The 19793-nt window shown below is 35.0% G+C and overlaps 3 protein-coding genes, 1 long non-coding RNA gene and 1 other non-coding gene across 7 annotated transcripts in view; 3 read left to right on the top strand and 2 right to left on the bottom strand.

Annotated features, from left to right (window-relative positions):
- The window catches only part of LOC109726001 (dirigent protein 21-like), a 2238-nt gene extending 1128 nt beyond the window's left edge, over positions 1-1110 (top strand). Inside the window, exon 2 of the mRNA XM_020255423.1 lies at positions 763-1110. Coding sequence (XP_020111012.1) covers positions 763-1005 — 243 coding nt within the window. The 3' untranslated portion in view covers positions 1006-1110. The remainder of the gene's footprint in view (positions 1-762) is intronic.
- On the top strand, positions 4848-4920 carry TRNAA-UGC. Its single transcript has one exon. It is a non-coding gene; the product is annotated as a tRNA-Ala (tRNA).
- On the bottom strand, positions 5782-6715 carry LOC109725411 (dirigent protein 21-like). The gene has a single exon (XM_020254593.1). It carries the CDS (start codon positions 6501-6503, stop codon positions 5949-5951), a length of 555 nt encoding a protein of 184 aa, XP_020110182.1. The 5' UTR covers positions 6504-6715; the 3' UTR covers positions 5782-5948.
- Positions 13456-14786, top strand: LOC109725964. The gene is made up of 3 exons (XR_002220389.1): positions 13456-13633; positions 13708-13808; positions 14728-14786. It is a non-coding gene; the product is annotated as an uncharacterized LOC109725964 (long non-coding RNA).
- Positions 17247-19091, bottom strand: LOC109725313 (dirigent protein 21-like). 3 transcript variants are annotated; one of them, XM_020254451.1, is made up of 2 exons: positions 17929-19088; positions 17247-17777 (listed from the first exon to the last, which is right to left on the bottom strand). In XM_020254451.1, the coding sequence occupies exons 1-2, from the start codon at positions 18489-18491 to the stop codon at positions 17630-17632; spliced, it is 711 nt and encodes a 236-aa protein (XP_020110040.1). In that variant the 5' UTR covers positions 18492-19088; the 3' UTR covers positions 17247-17629. The 3 variants fall into 3 exon arrangements, with proteins under 3 accessions (XP_020110040.1, XP_020110041.1, XP_020110042.1); XM_020254452.1 differs by having other exon boundaries at positions 17641-17777; positions 17887-19090; XM_020254453.1 differs by having other exon boundaries at positions 17655-17777; positions 17921-19091.

Raw genomic sequence — 19793 nt, 5'->3', positions numbered from 1 at the left:
ATATATATATGAAATTAACCCTTTTTTTTTCTCTACTATTCTTTATTATTCTTAAGAAAATAATCAAACGTGATTATTCCAACAATAAAAGTATTTATAACCCATTACCAAATGCACTCTTATATATGCTTTATTTGGATATAAGAATATCTTACTCTATATATCTTTTTAATTTATTTAAAAACTTGTAAATTTGAGTATTAAGGCTCTATTTCGGTATCATAATAAGTTATCCAATGGCAACTTATTCTGTATGTGGATTATCTAGTATGATTGTAAGTAAATAGTTTGATTTTTTTTATTTTTTTAAATTATTTTATTCATGATTTGATAGAATAGTATACTTCACTGACGATGTGATTTATCTTATTATGAAAACTTAACTTAATTAAAGTCTAAATATAATATTTCATTCTAAACGATTAGTCACACTTTGTATTAATAAAATATGCAAATTTCTTCAGTATATAAATCAAGAAATTTACAAATAATATATTCATGCATCCAAACGGGGCTGATCAGTGATCAAATAATTTTTAGTGTGAAGAGTTTAGAATTTGATATGATATTTTATCTTCAAATAATTTTTTTGAAATAAGAAAAATTATTTCGCAGGTAAAATATGTTATCCTACGAAATTATGAATATTTAGACTTTTTAAGGAACAGATCAAGTCAAACTTTTCACACTAAAAACTTTTTATGCCGAATAAGTTATCCTCCGTATCATCGTATGTGAACATATGTACATTCGTACACGCAGGGTTCTGGAGTGCTCGTGTCGGCGAACCTTGGTTTCGCGGCAAACGGGCCGCACAACGGGAGCACCATCGCCGTGTACGGCAGCTACGCTGACGATCAGCCGGAGAAGGAGCTGTCGGTGGTCGGCGGCAGCCGCAAGTTTCGGTTCGCGCACGGCTACGTGCTCATCAAGACCTACTCCTTCAACGCCACCACTGGAGATTCTATCTTAGAATTGGACGTGTATGTCACCGCTAACAAATGATTAAGATGACACATTACTTTGTATGAATTTGTTGTGCTTTATTTGTTTGTGTTTGAATAAATGTCATTGACATATGTGTTAAATACAAATATACCTTACCTCTAATATTTCATTAAAATACTTCATATATATATATAATATGAGTTGAGCTGGAATACTATCGATAGCAAACTGGCTCTGTTGCCACCCATTTCTTTTCGATGATGGAGCGAGCATTCGAATTGACGATCGGTACCGTTGAACATGATCTGTACCACTTGAAGTATTTAGAAACCAAATTTCAAATCTTTTCTATATCATTAACCTAATGATCAAAGGGTTTCAAAATTTGTAATTTTAATGGTAGATATGAGGTGTTTTCACGTTTAACGGTATAAAGCTATCCAAATCAATTGAATTTTGATCAGAAAATTCTTTAAACTATCTAGAACAAGATCTATACTCTCGATCTTGATTATAAAATTTCTATCATCACTTTTTAGAAGATATTCATTTTCAGTCGTTCATTTTTACGCCACTTGATGGATAAGAGAATAATATTGGAAAAGCATGAAATTTAATTTCTAGATAATTTAAGTAGTATAGATCATATTCAACGGTGCCGATCGTCGATTCGAAGGCTCCATCATCGAAAACAAATGGGTGGCAACGGAGCCGATTTGCTACCGATAGTATTCCAGCTCAACTCTATATAATATATGTATAGTAAGGCTACTGTGCTATTAGCAGCATTGCAGTCCTTATGTTCTTGGCTTCCTAATTATTCATCAATTTTGATGCAGGGGTGGTTAAGATGAGAGAAAGAAGAGAAATTAGAGAAAAACTTAAATAGAAGAAAAATTGAGATACCTAATTCCTCCTCAGGTTTTTCAGAGAATTAAAACCGGAACCAAACCTAGCCCAATATCCATTTGGCTTTGTTTAGGCCATATATTATATCAAAGTGAAATAAAACTATCTAGAATTTGATCCCATAAAAAAAATTAGTTTACTCCAAGGAACAAGAAAAGTCTAATTAATCAAAAGCTTTAAAATAATACTATATATAATATGAGTCCGGCTGGAATACTATTAATAATGTCAAGCGCTTGATGCTATCCAGCTTTCCACCATTAGATCTACCCATAATCAATTCATTACTTAGATCATGCTATTTTACCAACCGCCAACTAAACCCTAGGAAAGCCACCATTAAATCTCAGGAGACCACTATCATCTTAATTATCTTAATTATATAATTTTTCATCTAAGGATTATAAACTTAGTCGTAAAAGGCTCAAATACTATTAATAGTATTCCAGCACAACTCTGTATGATATATTGTATTGTCTCCTTAATTCATTATATAGGTAAATGTCTATAACTAAATATCTTGTTAGTCCGAAATAATAACTAATATATCAGGCTCTTGGGCTGAGTCTCGGTTGGGCTTGAACATGTTCTGTTAAATATAAAAATGTTTAAACACTGTTCTCTAATAGCTTAAGCTTTTAGAGTACAACGGTTGTTTCATATGGTATCAGAGCAGGAGGTCCTGAGTTCGAGTCACGTCAGGCTCCTAGCATATTAATTTCCTCCCATTTAATTCAAGCCCACGTCATGGGCCGATTAAAAAGTCTCGAGCCCAGACGTGAGGGGAAGTGTTAAATATGAAAATGTTTAAACACTGTTCTCTAATAGCTTAAGTTTTTAGAGTACAACGGTTGTTTCACATGTTCAAATAACTCCAAAACATTTTTGGATCTAAATTTTTAAAGTCTAGCCCGAACCCAAAATTAAAATTTTCAAATACATAAAGTCCGGCTCATACATAGCCCATTGGGTCGGACCTCGTTTAGGCTCGGATCCAATTTCACCGCCCCTACGGTATGCACGTGAGTAGAGATATTAACTATTTCCGATCATTTGTAAGTAGACCTGGCAAACGGACAAATTAAACAATCCGCAGAAAGGTCATTGTACCCTCGGATTATGTGAATGTTGGTAGAATTTACTCATAAATTTTTTGGTAGCCATCATTATTATCTATTCCTGCTCCCGGGTCAGCTAGGGATGTCAACGGGTCAGATTCGGGGCGGATTTTCAAAAACCCGACTCTAAACCCAAAACCCGAACCCGAACTCGACGGATTTTAAAAATCCATATCCAAATCCGAACCCGGCCAAAAACCCGAAACCCGAACCCGAACCCGAACCCGAACCCGAAAATCCGAACCCAAAACAATTATTTCTCTTTTCAATATTTCAAATATATTATATTAAATTTAAATTTTTAAAATACAAATTCAAATATAATATCGAATTTTTATATACATATTATATATAATGTAAAATAAATTTGGGTTTGGATCAAGTTCGAGTCAGGTTCGGGTTCGGGTCGGGTACAATCAAAATCTATATCTATATCCATATCCGTTTGGTTTTTGTTTTTGATATCCATATCCGAAACTATATCCATTTTGCATTAGGTAAATTCGCTCCGTTCGGGTTCTGGTTCGGATAAAATTTTGGGTATCCGTACCCATTGACATTCCTAGGGTCGGCTTTTGGCGGATATACGGGTTACCAGCAACTTAATCTTTTTTTTTTTGGGAAAACTTCAAAAACCCTCCCTGTGGTTTCGTGCATTCTCACTTTGCTACCCTGTGGTTTAAAACGTATCAATTTGCCCCCCTGTGGTTTCGTTTTTATCTTTTTGTTATCAATTTTATTATTATTTTTTTTTAAAATCAGTGACAAAGTTAAAATTAAAGGATACTAAAGTGACTATTCGATAAATATAGATGGTTATCTGAAGTTTTTTGTATATAATTTAACGAAATATTAACGAAAAAGCTTCCGAAAAGATAAAAATGAAACCACAGGGGGGTAAATTGATACGTTTTAAACCACAGGGTAGCAAAGTGAGAATGCACGAAACCACAGGAGGGTTTTTGAAGTTTTCCCTTTTTTTTTCTTTTTCTAAATTTAAACTTTTCAAACACTTAACATATACATTATTTTTAAAAGATTAAAATTTAACTTATTGTTTAAAATATCGCAATACACAACAGATAATAAATAAAAAAAAATAACGGTAGGAGAAATTATATTAGAATTCTAAGAACGGATAAAATAAAAAGAGTATTCACTATCGGGTTGCCAAAAAAAAATGCTCATAATTTAATTAGAATCTACTCATTTTATCCAAAATTTTTTGGGTAAGAAAAATTAGTACCCATACCCACAAATTTAAGAGTAACCCCATAGGTACCCGTAGGTACGGGTTGAGATTGCCACACCTGTAACCCGTAGGTACGGGTTCAGATTGCCACTTACACAGTTCCCTGTAAACATATCGAATAGTAAGTATATCCCTGCAAAGTTTCATTTTTCATATTTTTTCCTAGAAAAATTCAACAATATTCATACTCGCCCCTTTTGTTTATTACCATTAGAACATTGTTTATTTTTTAACAGAAGATAAATAAAATGACATTTTCGCCATCACAAATATATCTCCAAAAACTTTAACTGTTAAAATTATGCAAAAATATCTTATCAAAAATTTTTAATGGTCATCTTCTTTCTTTCTATCATCACAAATAATATAAGTGGCGTAAAAAGGTCCATTTACCTCATTCACTAACCAGGGTTAAATATTTTACCTATGGTTAATTATATTTTTCTGACGGATCCTAACAACAGGTGTATATTTGAAAACGCTAAAACTTTTGTAAGGATAATTAGGAAAAATCGAACTTTGTAGGGATATTTCTGTAATTCAATAGGTTTAGAGGGAGTTGTGTGCAGTAAATTGTATTTTAATTTCATTAAACAAAAATTTTGTTAAATTTACAAAATGGGGATGTAGCTCAAACGGTAGAGCGCTCGCTTTGCATGCGAGAGGTACGGGGTTCGATACCCCGCATCTCCAACTTATTATCATTTTTTAAATTTATTTTAAAAAAATGTTTTACATTTACATTTAAAAAGAATACTAATTACTTATTTAAACACATATCCAACTTCTTTTAAATTTATTTGAAAAGTATTTTAATGCATTTTTACATTCGAAATTAAAATTACTATTTAAACAATATTCGATATAATCAGAAACTATTTTAATAATTAGTCATTCATTTCACGGCGTGTCATATAATATTTTAAAAATCTTTCATATTATTTTATTTAAAATGTTCAAATCATCGTCGGCTAACTCGAATTGATAAGTTATAAAAGATATTGGTGAAGTCGAAAAATCATACATATTATTTTTAATTTGAAAAATTAAAAGTTTTGAAGTATACTTAATATGTGGAGAAGCGATAATATGCACTTTTAAATTAGCATTAATTATCTAAACAACAAATATCCTTTATAAGCTAAAATTATTTTTATAATGTGTCATTCATTTCACAATAGTTTAATTTTATAAAGTGCAAAACTAATAACTTTTAATGCAAATTAGCCTAATTTTAATAATTTTATCTTTATGTTAAAAAAATATTTCATAATATAAAAAAACATTATTAATTATTAAGTCATGAACATAAAAGAAAATACCATAAACCAACACAATAATTGATACTCACATGTAGAGAACTCTTGGTGGGTACCAAAGCATTTCCTTTATTCTTTTTAAAATTAAAAAAAGGGAAAAAGCATTTCTCTCTACTTTTATTTTTAAAAAAGTACCAAATTTTATTTTTATTTTTTTAAAAAAGTTTTTAACTATTGCTTTCTAACAAAGACACTCAAGAAAAAACAAACAGACAAGCTTATCTATAACCATGCCTTTTTATTTTTTTGACATAATGATTGAACAAATAATTGGCATTTGACATGGACAGTCAAACCAATCTTGTATCATCTGAGTGATCGATCCGCCATCGATTCTATCTTTACTATCAGATTGCAATAATAGGGCTCAACGAGCGAGATGAGATCGATGTGACGAATTCATCACTTCGTCGTGACGTAGACGTCGAGCTCCAGGATCGCGTCGAGGGTGGTGGCGTTGAAGAAGTACGTCTTCCAGAGCACATATCCGTAGGCCATTCGAAACCGCCTGCTCCCGCCGACGACCGACAACTCCCTGACAGGCGCCGCGATCGGGTCGCTCCCCAGAACGGAGACCGCGCTGCCGTTATACGGCCCGTCGGCGGCCAGCACGAAGTTGGCCGACACGAGAAACGACACCTCTTGCAGTGCTGCGGACAAGTAGAACCCCTGGGCCCGGCCGACGAGCCTCGACGAGAGTGCTGGGCCCTCCGTGAGGGGATCGTCGATCGCGACGAAGTCACCGAAGTTGACGCCGGGGACGGAAGGTACGGGGACGGGGCCTGTGACGACCTCGACCGCAGTTGCGTTGGGCCCGCTGCGGATGTCGTGCATGTAGAAGTGCAGATGGGTCATATCGTCGGCGACGGCATGCGTAGTAAACGCCGCCGCAACGGCGGCGGCGATGAGAAAGAGCAAGAGGTGGTGGTAGCATATCAGGGAATATAGAGAAGCCATAGGAAACAAGAGAGAGCTGTGTGAAAAAGTGGATCTTACAGAGAATTGGGTGAGAGGGTGTGTTAGGGTTTGTGCTTTAATTAGTGTGAAAGGTCAATGATTGGAGTTGTTGTGAGGTAGCATCATCTCCAATACTGTATACACATATTTTCGCATGATGTGAGTAGTTGGATGTACAAATAGCATTTTTTTTTTCATTTTATTTTGGAGTAAACCCAAGAATTTATGGATAATAACTGCTTTTTATTATAATTTATCTTATGTATTTTAATTTTACAATAAATTTAGAGGAATAATACACTTTTTTTTTGTGAAAGTTATAAATGAAACCCATTTCATGTTTAATTTATTGTCGATGCATGAATAAGTTTAATAAAATATTATTTTGAGTTGACTTATTCACATATATACTAATATATATACATATATAGAGATCGAGTCTATTGTACTATCTATAGTACCTGAACTCCGGTACTATAATCTCATTTCGATTTTAGAGTATTTAAATTTATGATCGACACAGTTAAATATATTTTAGAGTATATAAAGTTTTTAGAAATAAAATTTTAATTTTTATTAATATTGTTTACTTAGTAAGTTTCAAAATAAAGCTTCTATTTTTATCTTTAGAATATCATTTCAGCTTCTACTTTTACCTTCTCAAACGGTAAAATCATCAATTTACCAAATTAAGACATGTTGCTTATATAAAGAGTAAGTCAAATAGGCGCTAATGCGGCAATTAAAGTACGCGATAATCTCACTACAACAAAAACGGTATATAGCGACACTTTTAAATATTGGTACATGTCAAAAAAAATGCTGCTGGCTAAATTACCAATACTTTTAAAAAATGTTGCTATATGTGGGGTCGCTAGGTATATAGTGACAGTTAAAAAGTGTCGCTGTAGCCTAAAAAAAGTGCTACTAATTACCAACACTTATTTAAGCATTTAGCAGCCGTCGGAACTTTATCTCGTTGGCTGCGGTGCGGAAGAGGACGAGAGGGAAGGGCTCTTCATCTAGGATTTTAGTGGATTGAGTAAGGAGAGAAAGAGAGATGGTAATCAATTTTTCTTTATTTTTTTCTTTTCTGTTTGTAATCGAGCCAAATGGGCTGGGTAGGGTGGGTGGAGTAGAGTAATCTTTTATTTTTGATTGATTGGGCTTTATATTTCGGTATTAGTAGATTTTTTAAAAAATTTTGGCATAAATGAGAAACTTACACAAAAGTGTTCCAAACATGGAACTTTACCTCGTTGGCTGCGGTGCGGAAGAGGACGAGAGGGAAGGGCTCTTCATCTAGGATTTCAGTGGATTGAGTAAGGAGAGAAAGAGAGATGGTAATCGATTTTTCTTTATTTTTTTTCTTTTCTGTTTGTAATCGGGCCAAATGGGCTGGGTAGGGTGGGTTGAGTAGAGTAACCTTTTATTTTTGGTTGATTGGGCTTTATATTTAGGCATTAATAGATTTTTTAAAAAATGTTGGCATAAATGAGACACTTACACAAAAGTGTTCCAAACATGTGTCTCTATAATCTAATTCTGTTGTAGTGTCCTGAATTAGAATCCAATAAGCCATGTTCCTAAAGCGATAAATTCCTTTTATAAGGATTCTTAAATTCGAAAACAATTTAAAACTCTAAATCCAAGAGTTTTAAATTTTGGCCTCTTTTATTAATTAATGGTGTCTCACTTAATTAACACTTCTTAATTGGGTGACATTAGGTATAAGATGAGTTCCAACTACCACTTGTTAAATCTCAATGATTACTCAATGTGAACCAAAATTCTAATAAGAGAATTTTATTTTTATTTACTTGCAAATCAAATATTGCTTGTTCTCTAACTAAAAATGACCCTGAAGTTTTNCTCAATGTGAACCAAAATTCTAATAAGAGAATTTTATTTTTATTTACTTGCAAATCAAATATTGCTTGTTCTCTAACTAAAAATGACCCTGAAGTGTTTTTTTTTTTTTTTTAATATCTTTACTCGATCGTATGCATAAAAAGTATAAGAAATACACAAAACATGCAAATATTATTTGAATGATAAATTAAGTAGAACACGATAATTTAACTTAAGAAAACATATCATAAAAATTTAACTCATTAAATATGGAAGGATACGGCTGAACTTATGGCCAGCGTAGGTCACCCTTATACTATGTTACAATATAGAATTCAATTTAATAATAAATAAGCCAATAATAATTTTAATAATTATAGTTGTCCATAATATATATATATATATATTTATATATATATNTACCCTCAAGCACACTTACAAATATCAGTCAATGTGACACCCATCTCACTAGTTTAGCCGATCTTATAGGAAATTGCACTCCACTCTGTACTTTATCCCACTTTATGACTTTGGCTCAGTCGAGTCTCATCTTATATTTTAGCGGGAGATTGGCTTTAATTAATACTGACTGTAATGCCCCACTTTTCAGAGGGTCATCTATTCTAGAAATATTCTAACTCTAAGTTGGTTCAACTGTTTTAACCTCTTGGATCTAGTCATCACTCAAAATATTATAGCCAGACTAAAAATTTTAACTCTAATATATTTTATATATAAGACTATTTCAAATTATAAAAATGTTACGTTTTAGATTATTAGTGATCGCACAAATGATACCAAAGGATCTCCTAAGCTCCTTTGCCTCTAAATAGTCCTATGTCGTAAGTCGTCCTTATATCAGATCGTTTGATGGATAACAGTGTTATATATATAGAGTCCAACTACTATCGCTACTATACTATCGATAGTATCAAACACTTGGTGCTATCGAGTTCTTGTCGTTAGATCTACCTCTTTGACCATTTTCATTCGTTAGATCATACTACATATTCAACCATGCATCCATTCAATCCGATGAGACTACTATTATCTTACTGCACCTTCTTTCATCTAAAGACCGAAAATCTAATAATACCAAGCACTTGGTGCTATCGATAGTACAATCGTATAATTCTATATATATATTCCTTGTTATCTACATTTTGGTTATATTCTCTTTATGAGAAAGTACTTATTTGTTAGAGTCCCATTGATCTTTGGTTTGAGATGCTTCCTAGGACAGTGGATGCTTATGTGTGTCCCATGTCAACATCCAGTATCTTATGATGTCTGAATCATTCACCAGGCACAAATCCAGAAGAAGATACACGTAGGTAGTCTTTAGCTTTCATCGAGCACAACATAAGAAGATAGGAACAGTTGCTCTTTAGTTTCCATCCACACAAAAAAAATAATAGAATCTTTTAAGCCAAATTACACTTTCCGCCGTCAAATTCTGAGTTGTGTGATATTTTGATCCTCAAATTTTAATTTATAATAATTTTTAGTTTAATTTTTTTATTATTATAAAAAAATTAAATATTGACAAAATTGTTGATATGGAAGTTACGTAATGTGTTTTAATCATTATCGCATCATTAATCACAATATTTTCATCAGTTTTTCATCAATAATTTACTATTATTTAGTCAGCTAAATTGAATTTTGAGACTTAATTGCGACAATTAAGAAGGCACTGTCAGATTGTTAGCGCTAACCATTAATCTTAAAAGTTCGAGCTGTTAGAAATACAAAACGATATTAGGAGTTGAGCTAGAATACTATCGTTAGTAAACGAGCCGTTTTACTACCGATTTGTTTTCGATGATAGAGCTTCCAAATTGATGATCGGCTCCGTTAAATATGATTTAAACCATTAAACTACTTAGAAATCAAATTTCACGCACTTTCGATATTGTTCTTTTATCCATCAAGTGAACAGAAAAATGAATGGCTGAAAATGAATACTCTTTAAAAAATGATGATAGGAGTCTTGTAATCAAGATCAAGAGTACAGATCTTGTTTTAAATAGTTTAAAGAATTTTCTAACAAAAATTCAATTGATTTGGATATCTTTACGCCGTTAAACGAGAAAACGCCTCTTATCGACCATTAAAATTACAAATTTTGAAACCCTTTGATCATTAGGCAAATGATGTTAAAAAGATTTGAAATTTGATTTCTAAACACTTCAAGTGATATAGATCGTGTTCAACGGAGCCGATCGTCAATTTGGAAGTTCTATCATCGAAAACAAATCGGTAGTAAAACAGCTCGTTTACTATCGATAGTATTCCAGCAAAACTCCATATATATATATATATATATGTATATGTATATGTATATATATGTATGTATATATATATATGTATATGTATATATATATGTATATATATATATGTATATATATATATATGTATATATATATATATAATTGAGCACCTATACTTTTAAAAATATCAAGTTATTGATGTTTATATATTTTTAACCATTGGATTAAAATATGTACGATTAGGATGATATGGATCTCCAGGGTTGAGTGAGTGGTTGGTTGAATAGAATAACCAAATAGGTGAAAATGATTAAAAGCGTAAATTTAACGATAAAAAATTTACAAGTATCAAATGCTTGGTACTTTTACACAAGCTTATAATCGTACTTTTGTGGACACAATGATTAAACAAAAAGTTGATGTTGACCTGCCAACAATCATATTTTCACTATCAAACTTCACCATTCTAACATAAAATAAATATTAAACAAAAAATAAAAGATAAGGTTCTAAAATGGAGATGATGAACCACATCAATCATGGACCATCTAATGATCTACCATCAATCTCATTCCTAACTATATATTGAAACAAAAAAGCAGATGGTAATCAAGATCAGCGGGATGACAAATTCACTTTGTAGTGACGTCGACGTCAATTTCGGAGATTGCTGCACCGGCGGAGACTGCGTTATCATCGCTGCTGTCGTTGACGGCACTCGTCTTCCAGAGTTGAGAAATGGGTGGTTAGGATGGTGTGGGCCCCCTAGGGTTTAGTGAGTGGTTGGATAAAAATAATCAGAGGATTAAATCTAACGGTGGAAAACTCGATAGCACCAAATCCTTGATGCTATCGATAGTACCCCAGCCGGACTCTATATATATATATATAGTGTAGAGCTACTATACTATCGGAGCTACTATACTATCGAAAGCATAAAGTAGTTGGTGCTTCCGATTTTGTAGCGCTTGGATCAAATATTCTACGGTTAGGATGATAGTGTCCTTTTGGGTTGAGTGGTCCCCCTAGGGTTGAGTGGCCCCTATTAGTTAATAATATTAATCCAATTGTTAGAAATGATCAATGGGATTGGTCTAAGAGCTAAAAAATCGGAAGCTCCAACTACTTTATACTTCCGATAGCATAGTATATATATATATATATATATATATATATATATATATATATATATATATATATAGTCCGGCTGGGATACTATCGATAGCACCAAGCGTTTGGTGCTATCAAGTTTTCAGTCGTTAGATTTAACCATTTAACTATTTTTACCTGTAAGATTATACTATTAAATCAATAATTCACTCAACCCTAGGAGGCCCATATCATCCTAACTGTACATTTTTTTATCCAAGGGTTGAAAACCTAATAGCACCAATAGCTTGGTGCTATATATATATATATATATACTAGTTGAATGTACGTGCAAATGCATGTAACAATTATTATAATTTATTTCAAATCAATATAAATTTGTACATTATATATATCCAAGTTTTTACAATAAAAATTATATTTATAAATTAATGTGTTATATTTTATTAGAAAATATTTATAATATCCTATCGTGTTCTTTTATTTATATACATCGAACATTTTTATATACTTTTTGATTTTTGATGAATCAAATTTAAATATGTGTTTTAAACTAAAAGCATCAAAATTTAATTCACATTTAATTTAAAATTTAAAATTTAATTTTGATCCACTGTAATAAAAAAATTAATTATTAATTCAAATTTGATATCTAAAAATTAAATTTAATTTATAATTTAAACTCAAATTTTAATTTTAATGTAAAATAGATTAATAGAAATGCTATTTTTTAACAAATTGATCATAACCGTTTGTTTTAATTTGAGATATTTTTTAACAAATTGATTATAATCGTTCATAGGATTGAATTTATAGATGCATGCAAATGCTATTTTTTAATAGATTGATTATAACTGTTCTTATTTGAGATATTTTTTTAACAAATTGATCATAACCATTTATAGGGAATAGATTTTTATATGTAGTAGAAATTTAATAGATTGATCATAACCGTTCGTTTTTATTTAACATATTTTTAACAAATTAATCATAATCATTCGTAGAGAATATTATTTTATTCCTTTTTGGATTCCGTCTGTCATTGTTGGAATTCCTATACGCTTTTATATATAGTATAGATATAGATATAGAGAGAGAGATAGAGAGAGAGAGGTTAGGGCTACTGTGAGATCCCTGGTGTCTAGCTGTGGGGGCTTGTCGACAGCTCTGGAGAGTGTCGGGACAAGTCCGAGTCGCGTTGGCGTCAAAGAGACGCAAAACGGACTCCGTGCGACGCGAGAGCAGCTTTCAGCGAAGAAAATCTGCAAATAGCAGTTTTTCTGCTTGCTGTACCGGTACAGCCATCAAGGTGTACCGGTACACTGCACTGGGCCGCGCGCGGGTTGCTCTCGGGTTGGCTCCTGTACCGGTACGCGGTCCCGTGTACCGGTACACCAGAGTAGGTGAGGGGGCAATTGGGTCTTTTCTCTCCCTCGTTTGTAACGATTCCTTCTCTCTCTCTCTATATCAGTTGGAAACCGAGCAGAGGAAGAGAGAGAAGGCTTTTGTGCTTTCTTCTTTCTCTCTCTCTCTAAGCTTGGTGGAGGTGGAGCACGGTTGAGCCGGGGATTCGCCGACGTCGCGCCGCGAGCCGTTCGAGCGAGCGTTTGTTGCCGGGGCATTGCGAAGAGGCCGGGCGAGGGTGCGTCTTCGCCGTCCTGGACATCGCGCCGAGGATTGTCGCTGTTGAGGTGAGCATTTTGGTCGCAATTGCTCCGAGTACTTCGGGTATCGTTGATTTGAGCTTAAGTGCTGTTTTCGCAGAATCTACCGTCGACTGTTAGTATTTCGGCTCGTTCTCCGCGTAGGAGCGTCGGATCGCGACGAAACTTGGTTCATTGGATTCTAGACTTCGAGAGGAATCCACAGAGCCCTCACTTGCAATTTTTGGTCAAGGTTACCATGGTCGAAATCATGCTCTTCTCAGCTGCTGTGAACGGGGACTGAATTGTGAACTTTTGTCGTTTTAGCTTGGCGTTAGCTTGGCGACCGGACTTGGAGATCCCCGATTGATCCAGCAGAGTTCCTTTTAGGCCGAGGCTTCGTTTGCTGCCAGGAGATAGCACTTTAGGTGGGTTACATCGGCTTTACTCCTAAGTTCTTATTGGTCGGCATGTATAGATCTTGATTTTCGGTAAATTATGTTAGCTCAAATTCATGGACTTTATGTAGATTGTGAAATCTGAATTTTGGAGCATGTTTTATAATTTAAGTAGATTATACATGTGGGACTTGGAAATTGAATTAGGAGAAAACCTGCGATTTGGACCTGTCACCAGTTTTAACTACCTGATTTAGCTCTAGGAGCCGTCAGAAAATTGTACTGTCGCAGTTTCTTCGAGACGAGTACTCCAGGTAGTTTAGAATGTATTTACACTCGTGCTGGTTCGCCAAGTGGATTTTTACAGGGTCGTTCAGGTTGTTCCGGACTGTTGGGTGCCGTCAGAGTTGACGGTGGACCCGTATCGCTTTTTTGACGTCAGATTGTGCCGAGGACACGTTACCTGTTGGTTGTTAGACCAGTTTGAGTCGATTACTTGACTTTGGCTAGTTGGAGCCTGATTGAGCTCGACAGAGATACGCTGCATACTCGGTTGGGTAGCGCCCATGAGTGCCACTCCGGAGTCAGGCTTGTGCTTTTGCGTTGGTGTCGCTCATGCCAGTTGGACTTGCTCTCCACGGACCAGTTAGAGTGGATAGAGCCCGATAGTCGCAACGGGGCAGGGACGGGTGTATTCACAGTCCCGGGGACGGGTATGCTTACAGTCCCGATTTGGATTGGGTCAGATTTGACATTTCCTACAGTTGGTTAGTGTAGAGCATGATAGTGTAGTGGATGATAGCGGTAGAGTATGCTTCCTGCTTTCCTTCTATCCTTGCTCCCTTCTGTAGACTTAGTGGGTGACCGATGTTGTTTTGGGCGGTACCCACTGAGGACTACTTGTTTTTACAGTAGTTCTCACGCCCAGTTGTTACCTATGTTTTTGCAGAGCCACAGGTTCCGGCTGCTGCACCGTCTGCGGACCAGGATCGAGGCAAGGGCGTCGCGAGTTAGAGCCCTACCCGACGTGCTGAGCTAGAGGTGCCCTACTGCAGGTAGATGTTTTGTTTCGAGTTTATGTACATAGTTGACTTAACTCGCCAGTGCGAGTAGCTCTGTATTTTGGATCTGAACTATGTATATGAAACTCTGTTTTATTTAGCTTCAGTTTTCTCTAGCAGCTCTCTACTACTGTTCGTAGTAGTGTTTGATTTACAGGTACAGCTATCGCTTCGTATACAGGGAAAATTTCTTTGTATACGGCGGATTTGTCGGCGTGCCCGGGGAACGTGTAATCCGGGGCGTGACAGCTACTATACTCTTATGAGTATAGCCTTTTTTATACTCATAAATTTTCGACCATTGGATGAAAAGATGTGCGATTAGGATGATAGTGGTCCCCTAGGATGTAAAATTTATATCTATATTTCGAGTGGGTGGTTAGTTCAATAATATGATCTAGCGGGTGGAAATAATCAAAGAAGTAGATCTAATGGTCAAAAAATTATCAGTACAAAGGGGATTATACTCATAAGAGTATAGTAGCCGGACTCTATATATATATAGGGAGAGAGAGAGAGTCCGACCAACCGCTTGGTGCTGCCGAGTTTTCCGCCATTAGATTTAACCCTTTAACTATTTTCACCTATTAGATTATACCATTCAACCAATAACTCACTCAACCCTAGAAGGCCTACATCATCCTAACCGACCATTTTTTTTATTTAAGAGCCGAAAACCTAATAGCGCCAATAGCTTAGTGCTATTGATAGTATTCCATCCTAGCGCTCTCTCTCTCTCTCTCTCTCTCTCTATATATATATATATATATATATATATATATATATATATATATAGGCTAGGGCTACTATCCTCTTAAGAGGATAGTAGCACTTCTCCTATCAAATTGTTCTTGATGATAGAGATTCCGAATCGATGATCGGAGCCGTTGAAGTTGATCTAGAGTATTTGAATATCTAGAAACTAAATTTCATAAATTTTGATAATGGTTTACATGGTGATCAAAGTGTCGTAAAATCGACAATTTTTGACGGCCTATATGAGTCGTTTGCTTGTTTAACGGTGTAGAGCAATCCAAATTGTTTAAATTTTTTATATAAAATTTTTTATACTATTTAGATAATGTTTGATAATTCTGATTATGAATTGAGAAAGTCTAACCTCTATTTTAAGAAGGTTATTCATTTATGACCNTATTAAGTTAGTACTCTGTGATTTTATTTTTGTATCAAGTTAGTACTCTGTGATTTTTAAACCACATAGTACTAAAGTGAGAAAGTGCGAAACCACGGGATACTAACTTGATACGCCTTAAACCATAGGGTATTAAAGTGAAAAAGTGCAAAACCACAGGGTACTAACTTAATACACTTTAAACCACAGGATACTAAAGTGAGAAAAAGTGAAACCACAAGGGGGTATTTGAAGTTTTCCCTTCAAAAAAAAGTAGCCACTCTAATCAAAGAAGAAGAAAAAGACAAGTTGTAGAGAGTTGTTCTGGGAGACTGATTGGACCCAGAAATAATTGGTGGCACATAGGATGTCACTGGTACGGATATCCAAAATTTTATTCAAATTTTAATCCTAACATAACAGATTTATTTGATACTAGACCGATATAGTTTCGAATATGAATATTAAAAATAAAAATTCGACGGATATGAACTCAGATATGAATTTTGACTGTACCAAATCCGAATCCGAACCCAAACCCGACCCAAACCCGAATTTTTTTTACATTATATATATTATGTATATAAAAATTTGATTTTATATTTAAATTTGTATTTTAAAATTTTAGATTTAATATAATATTTTTTGAAATATTGAAAAAAGAAGTAATTGTTTTGGGTTCAAATTTTTTGGGTTCGGATTTCAAATTTTTGGTCAGGTTCGGATTTGGATATGGATTTTTAAAATTCGTCGGATTCGGATTCGGGTTCGGATCTCGGATTTGGAGTCGGGTTCGGGTTCAGGTTTTTAAAAATCCGTCCCGAATTCAATCCGTTGACATCTCTAATTGAATAGTATGATCTAACATATAAAAATAAACCAAAAAAATATATTTAACTGTAAAAAAATGTGATAGTATCAATAGCAGTAGCTGGCTTTAATTATTAAGTCACGCGCATAATAAAAAACGCCATAATCCTTGGGGAACCAAAGCGTTTCCTTTTACTTTTGTCTTTCTTAAAATAAAATTAAAAAAAAAAAAAAAAGGAAAAGCACTTTCCTCTGCTAGTAGTGCTTTTAAAAGTAGAAAAAAGCACTCCCACATGCCACCACACTGACGAGCACAGCTGTACTAGCACTGTCTCAATAATTTTGGTTCCCAACAAAACTTTGCAACTGCTATGAAAAGTACCCAATTTTATAATATTATTATTATTATTATTATTATTATTATTTTCAAGTAACTTACTTTTCAATAATGACAAATAAAGAAGAAACAAACCAACAAACTTATGACCATGCTTTTATTAACAAAATGGTTGAACGCAAAGTAGATGTTGACCTGGCTCCACCACATCAACCATATACCATCTATCTATCCGCCATCCATTCTATTTTTACTATCAAACTCCGCAGCTCTCTAAGAAAACTAAATATTTAAATTAAAAAAAACAAATGGTGGGATTTGAATATCGAGATGGGATGAATGACAGACTCACTTCGTTGTAAAATAGACGTCCAGCTCCAGGATTGTGTTGCCGGTTGACAACATACGTCTTTCAGAGCTGATCAATTACATCAATCATAAATCCTTTAGTGATCTGTCATTAATTCCATTTCTTACTATCAAACTCCAACAGACTCGAACAAGCCAAATATTAAAGCAAAAATGCACATATGGTAATCGAGATCAGCAGGATGACAAATTCACTTCGTAGTGACGTTGACGTCGATTTCGAAGATTGATGCACCGCAGGTGATTGCGTTATCGCCGTTGGTGTCGTTGACGGCGCGCGTCTACCAGAGCTGAGCAACCACATCAATCATGAATCATTCAGTGATATGCCGTCAGTCCTATTTCTTAGGAGTACGAGGAAATGTTAAAATAAAAAAAAAAGAAAAAAAAAGAACAGACGGTAAGATTCGAAAATTGAGATGGAAGGGATGACAAATTCACTCTGTCGTGACGTAGACGTCGAGCTCCAAGACTCCGTCACCGTTGGTGGCGTTGCCATCGTACGTCTTCCAAAGCACGTACCCACGGGCCATCCGAAACTGCCCGGTTCCGCCAACAACCGACAGCTCCCTGACAGGCGCCGCGATCGGGTCGCGCCCCTGAACGGACACCACGCTGCCGTTATACGGCCCGTCGGCGGCCAACACAAAGTTGACCGACATGAGCAACGACGCCTCCTGAAAAGCAGTTGACATGTAGAACCCTTGGGCCCGGCCGACGGGCTTCGACGAGAGCTCGGGGCCCTCCGTCAAGGCGTCGTCGATCGCGATGAGGTTACCAAAGTTGACGCCGGGGACGGAAGGCAGCGCGACGGGGCCCTTGACGATCTCGATGGCGGTCGGGTTCGACCCGCCGAGGATGTCGTGCATGTAGAAGTGCAGGTGGGTCATGTTGTCGTCGGCGGTGACGGCTTTTGTAGTAAACACCGCCGCGGCGACGACGGCGGCGAAGAGGAAGAGCAAGAGGTGGTGGTGGTGGCATATGAAGGAACTTAGAGAAGCCATAGAGAAATGTGAGGAACAGTGCTTCTCAAGGAATTGGGTGAGAGTGCTTGTGCTTTAATAAGTATATGGAAAATCAATAGTTGGAGTTGTTGTGAGATAGCATCTTCTCCAAATTGCATACATATATTATTATTAGCATGATGCATAAATAAAGTAGGAGCAGTTGAATGTACAAATAGTTAACTACCATTTTTCCTTGGTGTATATATACACAGGAATCTTTGGTGAACTACTACTACTTACACTAATAGCCATTTTGCATTAAAAACAATTTACTAATTTTATACTTTTACAAAATAGGATCGAGGAGACTGATTAAAATATTCTTATTCTTTTTGTGTCCTCCTCTTCTCCTCCACCAACCCCCTCTACCACCCTTGTGTTGTCGCCCCGTTGCTTTCTTCTATCTCGCCCATACCTCTGTTGTCGTTGGAGTTGTTGCGCGACAACATCATCTCCCCCTATACCTCTAGACATATTTTTAGGATGATGCATTGAAAAATTAGTAGTAGTTGAAGGTATAAGTAGTTACTATTTTTCTTTGGTGTTTGCACAAGAGTCTATGGTGAACCACTGCTAACATTAATAAGAGCCTTTTTTGCATTAAAAAATAGTACTGATTTACATTTTTGCAAAATCAAATCATTTGTTTTATTTTATAAATTAAGACTAAATTTTTAAAAAACCGACCAAAATATTTCTATTCTCTTTTTAATTTTTTTCTCTCTTTTCTACCACTGAGCAAGAAATTAAAATTAAGTACTGGTTCTAAAATAAATTTAGAGCAATAACGCACATTGTCTATTTGCAAGTTAAGCCCTTTTTTTTTCCTGACCAAAGCACTAATATATTATTGTTTGGATAGAATTATTTAACAAAATTCTACAAAACTCAAAAAAATAAGTTTCAAAATAGAACTTCTACTTTCACTAATGATCATCTCGAACGGTAAAAAAACCATGAATTTTGCAGATTTATGGGGTGAAGAAATTGTTACAGAAACAAAGCCAGATAAGCACTAATGCCGCAAAGTGTGTACAAGAGATTCATGGAATTAATTGAAAATCTCCAATTGTAATAAATGTAATTTAGAACCTAATAAGCCATATATATGTTTGCAAGAATTCGAAAAATCCGAAACAATTTAAAACTCTAATTTAATAGAATAAGTACTACAAGAGGCTATAATTAATGTAGCAACTCATTAAAGATTAAGATTATGAAAGGCTACACAGCTACGCAGTAATACAAAGGCAAAAAAAGAAAACTAAGATTCACAGAGAACGTCGCGATAATGAGGGG

Source organism: Ananas comosus, linkage group 20 (assembly GCF_001540865.1).
Source record: "Ananas comosus cultivar F153 linkage group 20, ASM154086v1, whole genome shotgun sequence".
Lineage (NCBI taxonomy): Eukaryota > Viridiplantae > Streptophyta > Magnoliopsida > Poales > Bromeliaceae > Ananas > Ananas comosus.
This window is presented reverse-complemented; position numbering and strand designations above follow the sequence as displayed.

Bases quoted from the DNA above. Each gene is read 5' to 3' on its own strand.
- LOC109725411 (XM_020254593.1), bottom strand. From the start codon at position 6,503: ATGGCTTCTCTATATTCCCTGATATGCTACCACCACCTCTTGCTCTTT.
- LOC109725313 (XM_020254451.1), bottom strand. From the start codon at position 18,491: ATGGCTTCTCTAAGTTCCTTCATATGCCACCACCACCACCTCTTGCTC. The intron at 17,778-17,928 runs GTGAATTTGTCA...GTGGTTGCTCAG, and splicing joins GACGTCTACGTCACGACAGA to CTCTGGTAGACGCGCGCCGT.